General features: G+C 36.2%; 1 protein-coding gene across 7 annotated transcripts in view; it reads right to left on the bottom strand.

The window, feature by feature from the left end:
- The window catches only part of LOC142332836 (EF-hand domain-containing family member C2-like), a 367,638-nt gene that overhangs the window by 334,058 nt on the left and 17,383 nt on the right, over nucleotides 1-16,197 (bottom strand). The window contains exons 1-4 of one of the 7 annotated variants that reach the window (XM_075379472.1): nucleotides 14,434-14,468; nucleotides 10,498-10,683; nucleotides 8,585-8,735; nucleotides 644-879 (exon numbers count right to left, since the gene is read on the bottom strand). In XM_075379472.1, the coding sequence (XP_075235587.1) occupies nucleotides 644-879; nucleotides 8,585-8,705 (357 nt within the window). In that variant the 5' untranslated portion in view covers nucleotides 8,706-8,735; nucleotides 10,498-10,683; nucleotides 14,434-14,468. Of the gene's footprint in view, nucleotides 1-643; nucleotides 891-8,584; nucleotides 8,736-10,497; nucleotides 10,684-13,455; nucleotides 14,469-16,197 lie in introns of those variants that run through there. The other 6 variants (XM_075379468.1, XM_075379469.1, XM_075379470.1 and 3 more) reach the window with 6 other exon arrangements.

Genomic DNA, 16,197 nt, shown 5'->3' with positions numbered 1-16,197 from the left:
TAAGTGATATAATAGCTACAGGAAACAAAATATTAGATAGTAATTTTATTACAACTTTGTTAATGAAACATTGACAAAAAATTGTATAATTCAAGCAAATGAGGTAATATTGATCTCCTTAGTTATGTTAGCAGCCCCTGTTGTAGTTTTGTTGGAATTTTCAGCCCCTTATGGTTTGTCTAAATATTGTTTTACCATCAATTTCAGGAATTGTTGGGAGATATTGCAGCGTATGATTATTGTCTTTAACTTAAGAAAGAGCACAAAAATGTACTGTGCCTAGCCAAACTCTATCTATAATTCGAGAAACATACTGGACAATCAATCAGTATCAGAACAAACAGTCAGACAAGTAATAAACTATATAATAAAATCTACCTCTCGTCAAAGCCTTCAGTTCATAAAATTCAAAATACAAGTTCATATGAAATTCAAATACTGTACAAAATCAATCAATGTACAGAGAAAAAAATTACTTATAATTTTATTTTATATTATTGTAGTAATAATACCTATTTTTATTTCTTAAATTATTTACTTTTTCTTACTCTATCTATCTTACTTTATTTTTTCATCCACTCTGTAAAGGAATGAAAATTAAAACGTATTAATAATAACATTAAATTCTTAACAGAACATTTACCTTATATGCTCGCTTCTCTGTATATGGATCAGCCGGTGTTTCAATTGGATCAGGAACAGGAATACCAAGACGATTAAGAAAATTTCGAGTAAAATGATCACAGTTTGTAATTTTGAAAACTCTACCATGAAATTCAACATTTCTTCCAATATTAAGATCTATCACATCATAGAATTCATCTATACGGCAAGCGGATGCATTTGGTAGACGTATCCTTTGACGAGACATCAAACATCCTGTAATCAAGCTGCAAGGTATAAAATAGCATGTAATCATAAATGTCAGTTAAGCCACATATATCAATCTCTTCAACAAAAAAAAGTTTAACCACTGCTAACTAACAATGTAAACACATTTCAACAGTCTACACTGTTATTCTAAATGTATAATATACAAAGAATTATATTTAATGCAAAACAAAGAGATCAGACACTTTCTTTGAGAAAAGATAATTGTGTGTCTGTGTGTGTGTGTGTGTCTCTCTCTCTGTCTGTGTGTGTGTCTGTCTCTGTGTGTGTCTGTCTGTCTGTGTGTGTCTGTCTGTCTGTCTGACTGTGTGTGTGTGTCTGTCTGTCTGTGTGTCTGTCTATCTGTCTGTCTGTCTATCTGTCTGTCTGTCTGTGTGTGTCTGTCTGTGTGTGTCTGTCTGTCTGTGTGTGTGTGTGTGTGTGTGTGTCTGTGTGTGTGTGTGTTTTTTTTTGTTTTTTTTATATAGCGAAGGAAATTCCTTTACGAATCTCTGGCTTAGATGTTTTGCCTGGTATGTCGGACTCGAACATTAACTTAAAGGTGACTTGTTAATGCTAATACCGACTAAAACCTCCGCTATCCTCTGAACTCTGATCCCCCACGGTATCCGCCGTTAGGCATTACTTCGTGGGGGGGAGGATTTAGCTACTGCTCTTCCTTCTAGTAGCTAAGATGTTATTACTTCTTTCTTCTAGATGTTGTGGTCCTTTGCTCTTTTTCTTTCGATGGAACGCAGGTCTGTAAGGACGTCTGTTGCAAACGTGCTTATTGCGTTCCATGCGGCTTTTGACGACAACATTGCTTCTATTAGTGTCTCAGGTTGGATACTTTGATGTAAGATGTTTTCGAGTTGATCACGCTGTGGATAAAATCGTGGGCACACAAAGAAAACATGCTCTGCATCTTCATTGACTCCTGGGCAGGACGGGCACTCTGGAGAATTATCGTGCTTGAAGCGGTGTAAGTATTCTCGAAAGCAGCCATGTCCTGATAGCATCTGCGTTAGATAGTAGTTGACCTCACCGTGATTACGATTCAGCCAAAAGTCAATCCGTGGTATGAGACGGTGTGTCCACCTGCCTTTCACGGCAACATCCCACTGTAGCTGCCAACGTGCGATGCTTTTCTGTCGCTCTTCTGTCTTGAGTTCTTCAGCACTCAGTAAGGTTGACGTCTTTCGATGGTAAAGGTTGCGTCGTTCTTCAGCTAGAACTCTAAGAGGCAGAGTTCCGGAAATGACACAAACTGCTTCCTCAGACACTGTGCGGAAAGCGCTTGCGACTCGTAATGCACTCATACGATATATCGGTCCCGCCTTTCTCCACGAATCTTGCGTCTCTAGTGCGTCAGCCCAAATAGATATTCCGTAAGTGAGCACCGATGTTACTACTGATGACAATAGTAGCCTTCTGCTCTGCTTTGGGCCTCCGACGTTCGGCATCAATCGTGCGAGACTAGCTCTCACTACTGACGCTTTCGTACAGACGTGTTCTACTTGCTGCTTGAAGTTGAGTCGGGCATCAAGCATCACTCCCAGATATCGTATATGAGGTTGTGATGTAATTTCTTGGTCACCGACTTTTAGCTTAATTGTTTCAACTTCTTTTCGGCTGGTAATAAGCACTGCTTCGGTCTTCTGCTTGGCCAGTTGAAGGTTAACTGTATCCATCCACTGGTTGATCTTCTCAAAAGTAATGTCAAACAGATGTTGAATCTCGTCGAGGTGTTTGGCGACGATCACTGCGGCAACATCATCCGCATACGCTACCAGTTTGACACATCTTGGAAGCTTCAATCTCAGGAGCCCGTCATACATGATATTCCACAGAAGTGGACCGAGAGCAGAGCCCTGTGGCACACCACCGGTTATATCATACTCTTTCGGACCATTGTTTGTATCGTACTTCAGCACTCTATCTGTAAAATAGCTAATCACTAGTCTGCGAAGATATACTGGCACGTTTTTCTCGTCGAGAGCTTGCATGATGAAGTCCCAATTAGCGGAATTGAAAGCATTTCTGATGTCTAAGGCAGCAACCAGGCAGTACTTCTTCGTTCCACCCTTCCATCTAGTTCCTGCGATCGCCTCCTTGGCCGTATTGACAACCAGGTTGATCGCGTCCAGGGTTGATCGTCCTTTCCGGAATCCATACTGGTTGTCTGCCAGGAGTGGGTCAACTACTGCATCTATTCGCTGATGGATGATACGCTCAAATATCTTACCCGCCGTATCTAGCATGCAGAGTGGTCTGTAAGATGACGGTTCTTCTGGCGGTTTCTTCCCTTTAGGTAACAGTACTAACCGTTGCTGTTTCCACTTACGAGGAAAAGTCCCCTCCTTGAGGCATGCGTTGTACGCGTCTAGAAATAATGCTAGTGCTGCCTTTATGATGGTTTTCAAGGCTATATTCGGGATTCCGTCCAATCCCAGCGCTTTATTATTTCCTACACGATTACAGGCCCCCAGCAACTCTTCTTCAGTGACAGGTGGAATGTCGTCTAGTTCGCCTGGCGTTAACTGATAATCGAGACTGTGTTGCTGTGGAAACAGCGCAGTGACGATATTCTGAAGGAGCTGAGGACACGTAGGTGACGGCATTTGTTGTTTCTTCAGGTGGGTCATGACCACTTTATAAGGCCTGCCCCACACGTCTTTGTCCACCTCGTATATGAGCTCTTTCCAGCATCTTCCTTTGCTCTCTTTTATGGCCTTATTGAGTTCACGACGAGCTTTTTTATACTCTGCAATCAGCACTGCAGAGTTAGGTCGTTGATAGCCACGCTGAGATAATCTTCTTTTTCTATGACACTCTTTACGAAGGTTGCTGATGTGATCGTTCCACCAGTGTACCGCAGGTCTTGAATTGATAACACGTTTGCGAGGCATACTGGCATCACAAGCTTGTGTTACTCGCATCATCAGGGCCTTAGTATGTTCTTCTGCACATCCAGTCTCTATCGGATCACTATCGAGGGCTGTTATCAATACTTCTAGGTCTAGGGATTTCACCCTCCAACCAACGATGTTAGATGGCTTGTTAGGCCCTCTGAGTTTCTGGTCGTTAGACATTTCCCAGAGTATAGCATGATGGTCACTGGCAGTGTAGATGTCTAGTACCTTCCAGTTGGAGTTACCTTTAGCAAGGCTGGCACTGACAAAAGTGAGGTCTACAATCGAGCTTGCGTCACCTTTGGTGTAGGTCGGCCTGTCACCACTGTTGAGCAAGACTACATCAAGTGTAGAAAAAGCTTCTAGTAGTTCTCTTCCTCGTGCATTAGTCTGCCTACTACCCCAGTCGACTGCCCAGGCGTTGAAGTCCCCGGCTATCGCCACTGGATGATGTTGCTTCGCGTCTTCGGTCAGGCGATCCAAGAAGTCAGTAAATTCAGCAATGGAGAGGCTAGGTGGTGCGTAGCAGCTGTAGAAGCGGATGCCATCTATTGATGCTGCTACGAAGCCGGCGCTGCCATTGTTGTCTACATTCTGGAAGGAGAGTTTACCACAGGACCAAATGACAGCTTTAGCGGTGATGTCTGTCTCCCATGGTTGCCCGGTGAGATGTTTATATGGTTCCGATAGAAACACAAGATCAACCTTCAATTCTCGTACTGTCTGCATGAGCAAATCATGCGCAGCTTCACAGTGATTAATGTTGAGCTGCAGTATCTTCATGTTCGTTTATTTGTCAGCTTCTGGAGTGCTTCCTGGAAGACCGGGCACCGACCAGCGCCAGACCGGTGAGCAGTATCCTGAGAACCAGGTTTTTCCGCACATAAAACACATTTCACCTTATTTGGGCATTGAGCAGCTTGATGACCTGTTTGCCCACACTTGATGCAAAGCCCAGATCGGTTGACCTCGCTTTTACATTGAACAGTAGTGTGTCCAAAGTGCCAGCACTTATAGCATCGTAGTGGAGTCTTCACTGTTCTGATACGGCAATTCACCCAGCCAATTCGTATCTTGCCTCTCTCTCCGAGTATCTTCTGCGCTGTTGCTGCTGGTAATCGTACCAAAGCGGTCTGTGTGCCTCTGTAGACCGGACGAATTTTAATGACCTCTCCAGGTATTTCGTAGTCATCGCCAGCTGCCTCTTGTAAGGCCTTCTGGACATCGTTCTTGGTTGTTTCGTCGTCAATGTCCCGGATTTCGAGCTGTTCCTCTGGACCTTTACAGATGACGTCGGCTTCTTCTTTCAGGATGCTCTTTATTGTCTTCATTAGAGCTTGTCCTTTGTCTGTGCTCTTCCTGGAGAGCGTAATGAGCATGTTTCCATCACTCGTCTTTTGGACCTTGTCAACTACGTCCCGGGCCTGCTCTTGTGGAACGTCATTTTTAATCCGACGCAGTATCTCAGCATATTTCGCCTTCTCAACAGGTCGGATAATCAAGGCGTCTGGCCTGGTGAATTTTCGCGGTTTTTTCCGCTTAGGCTCCGGCCGAGATTTGTGCGCCGGTTCTTTTGGTAACCGCTCTTTGGCTTGCTTCCTCTTTTCCTTTTTAGACAAGACTGCCTGCCAAGCATTTTCTCGTTTCTTTTCGGTGTTCTGGACTGTCGTTTTCTGCAGCGGGCTGGGTTTTAAGTCCTTCCTTTTCTTGACTTTATTATCGGTGTCTGGAGAAGTTCTTTCTTTTCTCTTCCCAGACGTAGTAAGACTCTTTCCGTTGTCTTCCGAAACTAATCCTCCATTAGCTTCGGCTCCGGTTATCTTTGTCAACTGGGTCACGTCACTGCTTTGGCATTCCTGCTCTGGCGTGGCACGCGGAGATGTTTGGGTAGTTGAAACCATCATCTGCGGTGCTTTGCTGGCTAACTTATATGCCGTAGCAATGGACTTAACCAGTTTTCTGATTTCATGATGCACGTTCTTCTTGTCTTCAATGAAATCAACAAGCTTCTCGATTTTGCCACCGAGCCGCTCCATCGGCGACTGTTGGCCAGTGACGGTCGGTAGTGAATTGATTCTCCCTCTTGAAATAACGGCGGGTGCGATGGGTTCCTCACCCACTGAACGAGCGTCACCCGACTCTCCTTCCACTTCCATTGACACGGTTGTTGTACTCCCTGTAACATTTCCTGACAGCAAAGCCATGGGGTCTACTTTGCTGTGCAAACCAGCATCATCTAATTTTTGTCTGTTTTCGAAATTCTGCATACTTTAGTTTTACCAGCGCATCGTACGGAGAGGAGCGGGTTGTCATAACTAGGAACGGGTGTACCCTCGGAGATAATACTCCTACCCCAGTTCCCTGAGGCCCAGTCGACACTTAGCCAGTCCCGGAATTCACGGACGGACTGGACTCACTCGGTGCGGTGAAGATTCCGATCTCTAGCACCCACTGCGTACTTCCTGATCAAGGCCCGAAGTGGCTGGCTCCAGATCTACTGCTATAACTTACACGTCGGCAGAGCAAGCTCACATCAGTCATAAACTTGCATCGACAACAGACATCGACACAGTCACGAACACTCACAGTGTGTTATAACAGCGAACAATCTTCTTCTTGGCAGGTCAGATGTTATGACCAACCCATTGTTGGGGAGTTTTGTACACGGGAGCTATTTTATTTCACCCCAACCCTATGCCCCCTAAGGGGCAGGGAGGGCTTCTCCAATCCACACGTGGAGACGCGCCTGTTAGCAGTTTCTCCTCTGCTACAGGCGTGTGTGTCAGTGTGTGTGTCTGTGTGTGTGTTTCTGTGTCTATCTGTGTGTCTGTGTGTGTGTTTCTGTGTCTATCTGTGTGTCTGTCTGTCTGTGTCTGTGTGTGTGTCTGTCTGTGTGTGTGTTTGTCTGTGTCTGTGTGTGTGTCTGTGTCTGTGTGTGTCCTTGTGTATGTGTCTGTGTGTGTGTGTGTCTGTCTGTGTGTGTGTGTGTATGTCTGTCTGTGTGTGTCTGTCTGTCTGTGTGTGTGTGTGTCTCTCTGTGTGTGTGTGTCTCTATGTGTGTGTGTGTCTCTATGTGTGTGTGTCTCTATGTGTGTGTGTGTCTCTGTGTGTGTGTCTCTCTGTGTGTGTGTGTCTCTATGTGTGTGTGTGTCTCTCTGTGTGTGTGTCTCTCTGTGTGTGTGTGTCTCTATGTGTGTGTGTGTCTCTATGTGTGTGTGTGTCTCTGTGTGTGTGTGTGTCTCTGTGTGTGTGTGTGTGTGTGTCTCTATGTGTGTGTGTGTCTCTCTGTGTGTGTGTGTCTCTATGTGTGTGTGTGTCTCTGTGTGTGTGTGTCTCTATGTGTGTGTGTCTCTGTGTGTGTGTGTCTCTATGTGTGTATGTGTGTCTGTGTGTGTATGTGTGTCTGTGTGTGTATGTGTGTCTGTGTGTGTCTGTTAAAATGTCAGGGCATCATTTTACTGAAGAAAATTATCAGACCAATTTTTTTTTTAAATTCTTAAAACATATTTACCAGGACACTGTAACTAAAATATTAACAGGCTGTTTTACAGCCTGAAGATAAGAATTGTTTTAACAGATGGTGCTACAGCACATACAACAGCTGAAACTATGAAATTTTTAATGACCATCTAATTTTAAAACGATTTTCTCTCTAGGTTCCCTTATCATAACCAGATCTTTTCCTTGGGAATTTAGAAAAAAATATGTATAATAATTAAACTAATACTATTAAAGAACTGTAGTGCAGTAGAAAGATTAATTAAAAAATAATTAGAATTATATTATTACAAAAGGTATCTACTTTGACTGAAAGAATAAAAGTATAACTAGAGGTAGGTGATACGGATATTTCCAATAATTATTATAAAATTCTCCATTAAGATAGTATTTTTTGTGTAGCATTAGTTTTGAACCAATCAATACTTGGTGGTGAACCTTTAGTTCACTCTGAGTTTTGACTACAAAAATAGATTGATTTAAAGGGTGTCAATATACCAACAGGTAATAATGTAATCAGTAATACCACATATTACTCTTTTCCTCTTTCAGAGAAAGAAAGATTTTCTATGCCTAAAAATGGATGTGGGCTTTATAAAGAGAGCTTTCATTTGTAAATATATTTAAAAACTTCAAACACTGCTTGTATTAACCAATATTTTTCAAGTAAAATTTTCATATCCTACATATAAAGCCGAAAGTTAAAATTTTATATACATAGTGTATTATGCAAAGTTCTCCCAGAACTTTCATAACATCCTCTACTTTGTTTGAATAATGAAAAAAGTTCAAATAAACATATGTTCCAAAATGCTGGGTTTGCAGGTTACAGCTAGTGAAAGATTTTGCTCAGATTTCAGCTACCCTGGTGAAACGAGGTCATATTGAAATCTTTAGGGCGTTAATTAAGGAGCAGAATTAGTGATTTATCATCTTTTTTGACCTGAAAATTTGAATAAAAGATCTCAGAAACATATCTGCAGTAGTTTTTGAGAAATCATGGGTGAAAACCAATAAATTAGGGTAAATCTCTGTTTTTTATATTTGACGTACAATAACTGTTAAATGAGTAATAAAAATGTAAAACTTTTAAACAAAATTTGTAGAGAATTTAATTCTGAAAAAAACTTGAATTTTATTTAGAAATAGTATACTAAACCAAGTGCAGTATACGCACCAGTTTATAATGAATGACCAAAAATGAGGCCACCATTTTCAACTGCTTTTGTTGTTAGCAACTGCATTAGTTGCATAACTAAAGATATTACATTTAAACTAAAGTTAACTACTGTTAAATAACATACCTTGTGCAATTCCACTGTTCTTTACTATAGGTTCAACAACTTTGATAGTCCCATCTTCAAGGAAAAAATAAATAATACATTTTCTAATTATGTGATTATACCCAGCAACTTCTGGTATCATTTCTTGAAAATATGCATCAAATTTAAGAACCTAATAAATTGAGAGAGGAAAAACAATATTAAATATATCACTTTTTTTCTGCAAGGCTACATATAAAAATACAAATGAGCAAAAACAAATAAAGCTGTAGCTGCGGTGGCGCGTTAATACGTAAGTATCTTATCTTTTAACAAATAAACTTTTTTATTGGCCCAAAAACTAATTAAAATATTCATGCTTCTGTATTTTACCTCTATTACTTTTATAGCAATGTAAAAATTGAACTTTTATAGATAATTTTAATTAAATAACATGGAAATTCTATATTCCATAATATAGGAAATCAATATTATTTTAAACTGCGATACTGAACAGTAATAGTTTGAATTATGTGTATTGCTAATGCAATTGTAGATGTACAGAGTAGCCACAAAGTCCCTTTCCATGAAATAACATACACGTTTGGAACTGTATGTCATCTAGTGATTATAAAGGTTAATCAACTGCTTTCATTTACTTAACAAAGTGCCAGATCTGTAGATACTGATATTATTTTTATGTTCAGTGAGAATTTTAATTTATACAGTGTAAAGTTAAAATCAGATACAAGCAACTATTCAATTGAAGAAAGACTTGTTGCTAGTTTTTGGGTGTCTTATTGTAAATATCTAAATGAAAACTATGTAACCGTACAGTTTAATGTTCAACATTTTTTTAAGTAATAACACTCCAAAAGTGGGAAAAAAACCTTTTCCATCAGGCTGTACACAATTTGAAATGATCTTCCAGTTTATTGAAAAGCTCTGATATTGAGGAATCAATTCTATTTATGTTCTCTTAAATCAGCTGGGAGAAGATCTTCAGAGCTAAATATGTCCCTGTTCAACACTTCAGAAAATAATGAAAAAAGGTTGTGTGTTTAAATCCTTTAAGTATAACCATGTTAACAAGCTTTTTAATTGGAAATGGCTTTAAGAGAAACTTGTTGTACAGCTCTTCTAAAGTGTTTTGATAATGTTCAATCACAGAAACTAATTATTTTCTCTGATGAGTGTACCATTTACCTAAGTAATAAATCCCAGAAGACATATTTTTGGTGTACAAAAAGTCCACTTTGATGAGGAAATCGCAGACCACCCACCTTTTGTAAAATAATATACAGGCAACAATGTTTCAAACACATCCGATAGGAAAATACTTTTTTGAAAGACGTAATTTCATAAAAGAAGCATTTCATACCTTCAAAACCATTAATGAAAATTATTTTTTACCTCAGCTTCAATCAAACTGTTAGGAATTATCTGCTATTGTACAATAAAATGGAGCTCTAACTCTTTATGCTCAGTCAGTAAGGAATTTTTAAGGGCAGTGGATCGGTAGGGACCCCAAAATTATTCAGTGGCCGCCTAAAAGTCCAAACTTAATGACAAACTATTACAACTCCTTTTAAAACAATAAAAACAAAAATTTCCCATTTGCAGTTAAGGAATTTTGATGAGCTGAAACTGCTGTCAGGGAATATTTTTATGACTTTTTTCCTTCCTTCAACATAAAAAAGAATATCTAAATGAATTTAGGGACTGATAAAACAAATTGTAGACAATGGAGGAGCAAAAAAAGGTAATTTAAAATAAATTTTATGTGTAAAAGTACTAAATTATCTAATGACCAATAATTCATGTTTCTTTCTTTACACAAAGAGTGACTTTATAGCTACAGTGTAGATTAGTACAGTTGTAGATGAGTTTTTATATTTAAAAACGAGGTACTATCAAGTACTATTGGTATTTATAGTTTTAGTTAAAACATTTACCTGTCTGTCATATGTAATCCATGGTGGTAATTCAGGACTGTCACCTTTGGCATAAAGAGATGGATAGCGGCTAAAACTACTTCCAGGAAGTGGTACACCACTTATACCAGGTCGTTCTTTATCTGATAAGCATGGAACTTCAGTTAACTCAAAATGATGCGATTTATGAAAGAGCGATTTTCCAAGCTGAAAAATGAAATAAAGTATCGGTTAATTATCTTAATATAAGTAATTATTTTTAAATTTGGTAAGGTAATTCTAAATGTTTTTTAAAGTACTTTTAAAAAATATTTCATCATATAGGAATTTTTGTGTTTGTGTGGTGTTTTTAAAAACAGAAATTTTTTATATTTTTGTAGCTACTTATTTTTAAAGTACTTTTAATTATTTTTAAATGTTTGATTAATCCCAACATTTTTTGTACATCCAAAATATAATCACACAATATAATTTATTTTAATGGCTGGTTGTATACATAATACCTGAAAGCCCATATGATGGTATTTTTTTTTTAGTATTTTTTCGGTTGAACTAAAACATAAGCTGTATCTTCTAAAATGAATTGCATTATAGCCAGCAGCATCCTTTAAGGACCTTAATGTTATGAGGGGAGGGTGAGTGCAACACAAGCCCGGATTCCAGTTAGGTTAGGGCCAGGAAGGGTTGCTCTCCTGCAAAGGGGCATATCTCAACCATCCAAAAGAGGAGGTTGGAATGCTCTTACGATCTAGGAGAGACCTTGAAAGGCAGTTCCTGTGCAGAACTTATACAGGGACTGGGCAGGGGTAGTCTACTGCCACAACACTTGGGACCAACTTATATAGCGCCATAAAGTGGATGCCCCTGTTGCTCCTGGAGTGTTTAATAAATAAATAAAAAATCAGCAGCATCCTGACTTTCTAAAAGATTCTATTCTTCAAGTATTTATCTATTAGTATTCTTGTTATAAATACAAAAAGACTTTAAAATTTAATATAAGACTAATAATAAAGTAATTACTTCATAGAATTATTACTAATTCTATTAATATTCTACTAATTATTACTAACAGAATTGAAAATTGTGAGTTAAAAAAAGTGAATTAAATGCTTTTAATATGAGATTTAATTTTGTTAAAATTACTGCTTCTCAGGTTTTGTTATTGTGATTTTGCAAGTAGACATATCTTTTTTATCATCTATATAGTTTCCCATAGTAATATATCACATGTAGTATAAAACATTTGGGCATCTTGTTGAATGATAAATTTTCATGGGTGAAGAAAGTGATTTTGTTTGCAACAAGGTCAAAGCATGCAGTTTTAATGTTAATAAATAGTCAAACAAATTGCATCCCAAATGTAGAATTATAACCGTTTATAAACATTAATTTTTTGCTTAGATTTAGTTCTTTTGCAGAGATCTCTTGCTTCATTCATGGAGAAATTTAGATTAAAAACATAGTTATATAATAAAAATTTAGATAAGTATGTTTTTATCACTTCATTTACCGAGATAAAATTAACAACTATTTTTCTATTACAATTTTTGGCAGATAATGAAATTATTATTTTTTGTATAATAATTTGAATATATATTTTTAAATCTAAAAAAAGAATAAAAATTAAATACATTATTTCCTTACTTTAACCATAATGTTCAAACTTTACTTGTAACTAAATATATTTTTGCTATTATTTTTAATTATACTTATTTTCTTGATAAGGGATTTGAATTTGTTGTTTATTTCTAATGCTTGCATTTTTCTATACTTGAAAAATGTATTATCACTAATTCAGTTAGTATCAATATAACTAAATTAAGCCCTTCCAATCTAACACCATATCTGATTTTCTATGAAAAATGGTACTAATGAAATAAAATAATTGCTTTAGTTTGGGTCAGATTGGGAGGCAACCCAGTGTCATAATTGACATGATGGAAAGAAACATTTAAGATGACAAAATAACTAAAATAATCACTAAGAAGATTTATTTTGATATTATATTTTTTATTCTTGAAAATATGCAAGATGTGGAGGATTATGGCTATAAATCTAGTTAAAACCAGTCCAATAAAACAGAGGAAAGAGGTACTTTTAAATTTTTTTTAATTTTTTAGCATTTTGAGAATTTAATTTAAAATATATATATTGTACCTACTTTTTTTTCTTATTGCATTGTATGAAAATACTGCTATACCAGTCCTATAAATTTATTTATTACATTTTATACAGATTGATTATTTAACTTGGGGAGGTGGTGATTTTCATTATTTGCATAATGTTACAGATTCTATTTACCATAGTACCTGTGCGGTGTATGACCTTCACTGCTGTGGAATATTAAACTGTTGAGACAACTGTATCTATTTGGAAGGTCATGGAATTGTATAACAATCCTAGTATTTTGTATTGGTGATTTCACATCGCAATACACAAATGCATAGTTTTAACAGTAAGGGTTACAGATGGGAGTAATGTATTATCTGACTTTTGAAAAAACATTTATATTGTTATTTTATTCTAATATTATATGTACTAAACTTATTAGTACATATAATATACAAAAACACAGTTTGTTTTTCTTTCATATATTGTAGAATACATACTATTTATTCTATTAGCATTTTTGTCAATTGTAACAATCACTATATAGTTTTATAAAATAAATTAAATGCTATTTAAAATTCCTAAATTACTATGTTTTCACATTGTTGAAAGAACTTGTAAATAAATGACCAAATGCAGATGTTTTTGAAAGTAAAATTAAAATCTCATGTTTTTGAATACAGTGAAAATATGACAACACAGTTGTAGGACTTTCCTGTCACAAGGCTAAAGTCCTACAATTGTGAATTGTTTCTGATGCATGGCTTACACACACATACAACTTAATTTAAAATAATTATCATTTTATTTAAATATAATTTTTTTTCGATTATTTAATTCAATGATTGCAACTAAAGTGCGCACGCGTACCATATTTAATTTGCACTGTTGTAGCAGTAGTAGCGGTTACGGTCTGCACTAACTTAACTAATGTAATTTCACAACTTACATTGAACAACTTATGCTTGTACGGTCGGCAGACTGGTGTAGTCCATGGCTTAACGCACCAGGTACCGAGTCAACCGGCCGATCAAGTTCGAGACCAGACGCAGTTACTTTTTTACAATTTCAATATTTGATTCTGCCGCTCACCTGTGACGTCACAACAGCTGTATGTCAGTGCTACCAAACTTTGAAATAAAATACCGAACTAGATAAAATAAAATAAAATAAAATATTTTAAGCGTAAAAAGTAATGGTAACCCTGTAGCGTATTTCAAATTTGCTGATCCAAGAGGATGACAGAAAAGGGGAAATTCAAAAATAACGAACTGCGACACTAGCGTTACTTGTGATGACAGGGGGTACTATTGACTCAGTATGGCTACTTACACTAGTTCAGAGCATGTTTATGGTGGGGGTGCGATTTAAAAAAAAAAATGTTTTTGCATATATTGTTATTTTTAATTGTTAACAATTATGCCTAAGAAAAATATGATCTTAATTAATGGAAATCTCGAGATAGTGAGGTTAACCTGGCTCTACAGCCTCATACCCTTGACCTTTTAAGTTGAAAATTTACTGGCATCAATGGTCCCATATATAGAAATAATCTAACCAAGTTTGGTCAAAATAGGTCCAGTAGTTCTGGAATATGTAAGGTGATTTGCATTTTAACATTAACATCCAGAAAAATTTCCATTTGGTTTTTTGGGTTCCTTCAAAAGTTCAAAGTGTCGTCAAAATCTGGTGAAAACCGCATATGCCCTTATTGGGGAAAGTTTTCCCCAAAATTTTACGTTGTATCATTGCTCCAGGAAATTGTACATTACAAAAATCGCTACTAACACTTAAAACATGTTGCACTCAATACAAATAACACGAAAAATAAACAAGATATCGACATACAAGAACATGCAGTTACAGAGGTTATGCTGAACACAATGCTGCCAATATCACATCCCTAAATATCTCCGTTGGCGCGTAGTTAAAAATGTTCGGTTATTTTCTGAACAGACTTCGTATTTTTATGAAATAATAAAAATGAAAAAATGTTGTTGTTTTTGTTTTTTTGAAGAATGAAAACTGTTGTGAAATTATTTCTTTTGGCTGAATTATTTTCCATTTGTAAATATAAATACACACTCATTTCTACAATTTCCACAATTATTGTTCAGTAATTTGAACAAACGGGTGCCATTCTTTTCACAGTATAATAGTCTAAGATTTTAGCCAACAAAAGAAAAAAGTTAATTAAAAGATTAACATAGCCAATCCATCATTTTTAATCTTAAAAATTTCAATTAGTATTTTTGAAGGAGAATTACGATTTAAAAATTTATATTGGATTTTATTAAATTATCTTCCAACTGTTCATTAGTTTATAATTAAAAAATATAAAAAGAAATGAATTTTTTCATGAAATATATTTAAAATATGTTTTAATGTTAGAAATTTACTTATCAAATGTTTCATTTTTTCAGGGACTGATTGTATAAATGGGAAAGCTCTCATGGACTTTATAAAAAGAAAGAAAAATTATTTGATTAACAATCACCAGGGAGTTAAATTAAAAAGTGATTAAAATAGAGTATTGAGGTCAAAAGAAATGAAACTTGAAACCATTGGATCATAAGAACTATACTTTTGCACTGTAGTTATCATACAACATTGAAGTATTTCAAAAATATTTTCTTCAGCAATATCCAGAATGATATTATTCCAAGCGTAGAGGTTTCTCTAGAACCACTTGCAACATGTTAATTTTTAAAATTGTGTTCTCTAATGCCCAGTTACCATCAGAGCCTGTAATATCTGAACTTTTATATACATAAAATTCTATGAAATAAAAATGTAAGGTTCACTTAACTCAAAAGAGTGTTGGATATTACTTATTACTTACTACTTTGAATGCCTTTTAAAGATTGATTTAAATTGAGAAATCAAAAATTATTGTCTTTATTCTAAATAACGTCTTGATACAAAGGTCTGAGATTTTTGCAAAATTATTAATAATGAATTTGTACTTCCCATCTGCTTATGATCAGTAAAAATTATTATTCCTTTTATTGTTACCAAAATAACATTATTATTATTATTATCTTTTATGACCACATAGGATCACTTTAGTCAGTCTATTATCAAAGTCTTTTCGATAGGACTGATTGGGTCTTTTGGTTTTCCTACTATTTTTTCATACATTCTGATCTTTATGCCCTTTCTAGTGTTGAAAATGTTAGAGAGCTTTTGTCTTGTGTGAAACAAGTGTTTTTTTTCTTGATTTTCTTGTTTAATTTTAAATAATCTGTCATATTTTCTGGTGTAAGGCCAATTTCCGTGGCAGAGTGGTAGCATCTTGGCCTTTCATCTGGAGGTCCAGATGGAAGGTTAAGGTTCAAATCTCGGTCAGGTATGGCATTTTTCATACGCTACAAAATTCCATATACCACGCACAAGCTTCAAGCTTATGTGGTAATATTATCAAGTCAAAAAAAAAAATTGCTTCAGGTCCTCTCTTATTTCTCTGATCCATCTGCAACCTGTCTTGGTGTTTTCGAGTCGAGATTGTACTGTTTCAAAAGTCTTGAATCTTGCTTCCTCATGATATGTCTAAAGAATCCTAGTCTCTTTTTCATGGTGTCAGTGATGCATTCTAACCTTTTTTACATAACT

Source organism: Lycorma delicatula, chromosome 12 (genome assembly GCF_047948215.1).
Source record: "Lycorma delicatula isolate Av1 chromosome 12, ASM4794821v1, whole genome shotgun sequence".
In the NCBI taxonomy this organism is placed as follows: domain Eukaryota; kingdom Metazoa; phylum Arthropoda; class Insecta; order Hemiptera; family Fulgoridae; genus Lycorma; species Lycorma delicatula.
The sequence above is the reverse complement of the archived record's forward strand: the minus strand, read 5'-3'. Positions and strand labels throughout refer to the sequence as shown.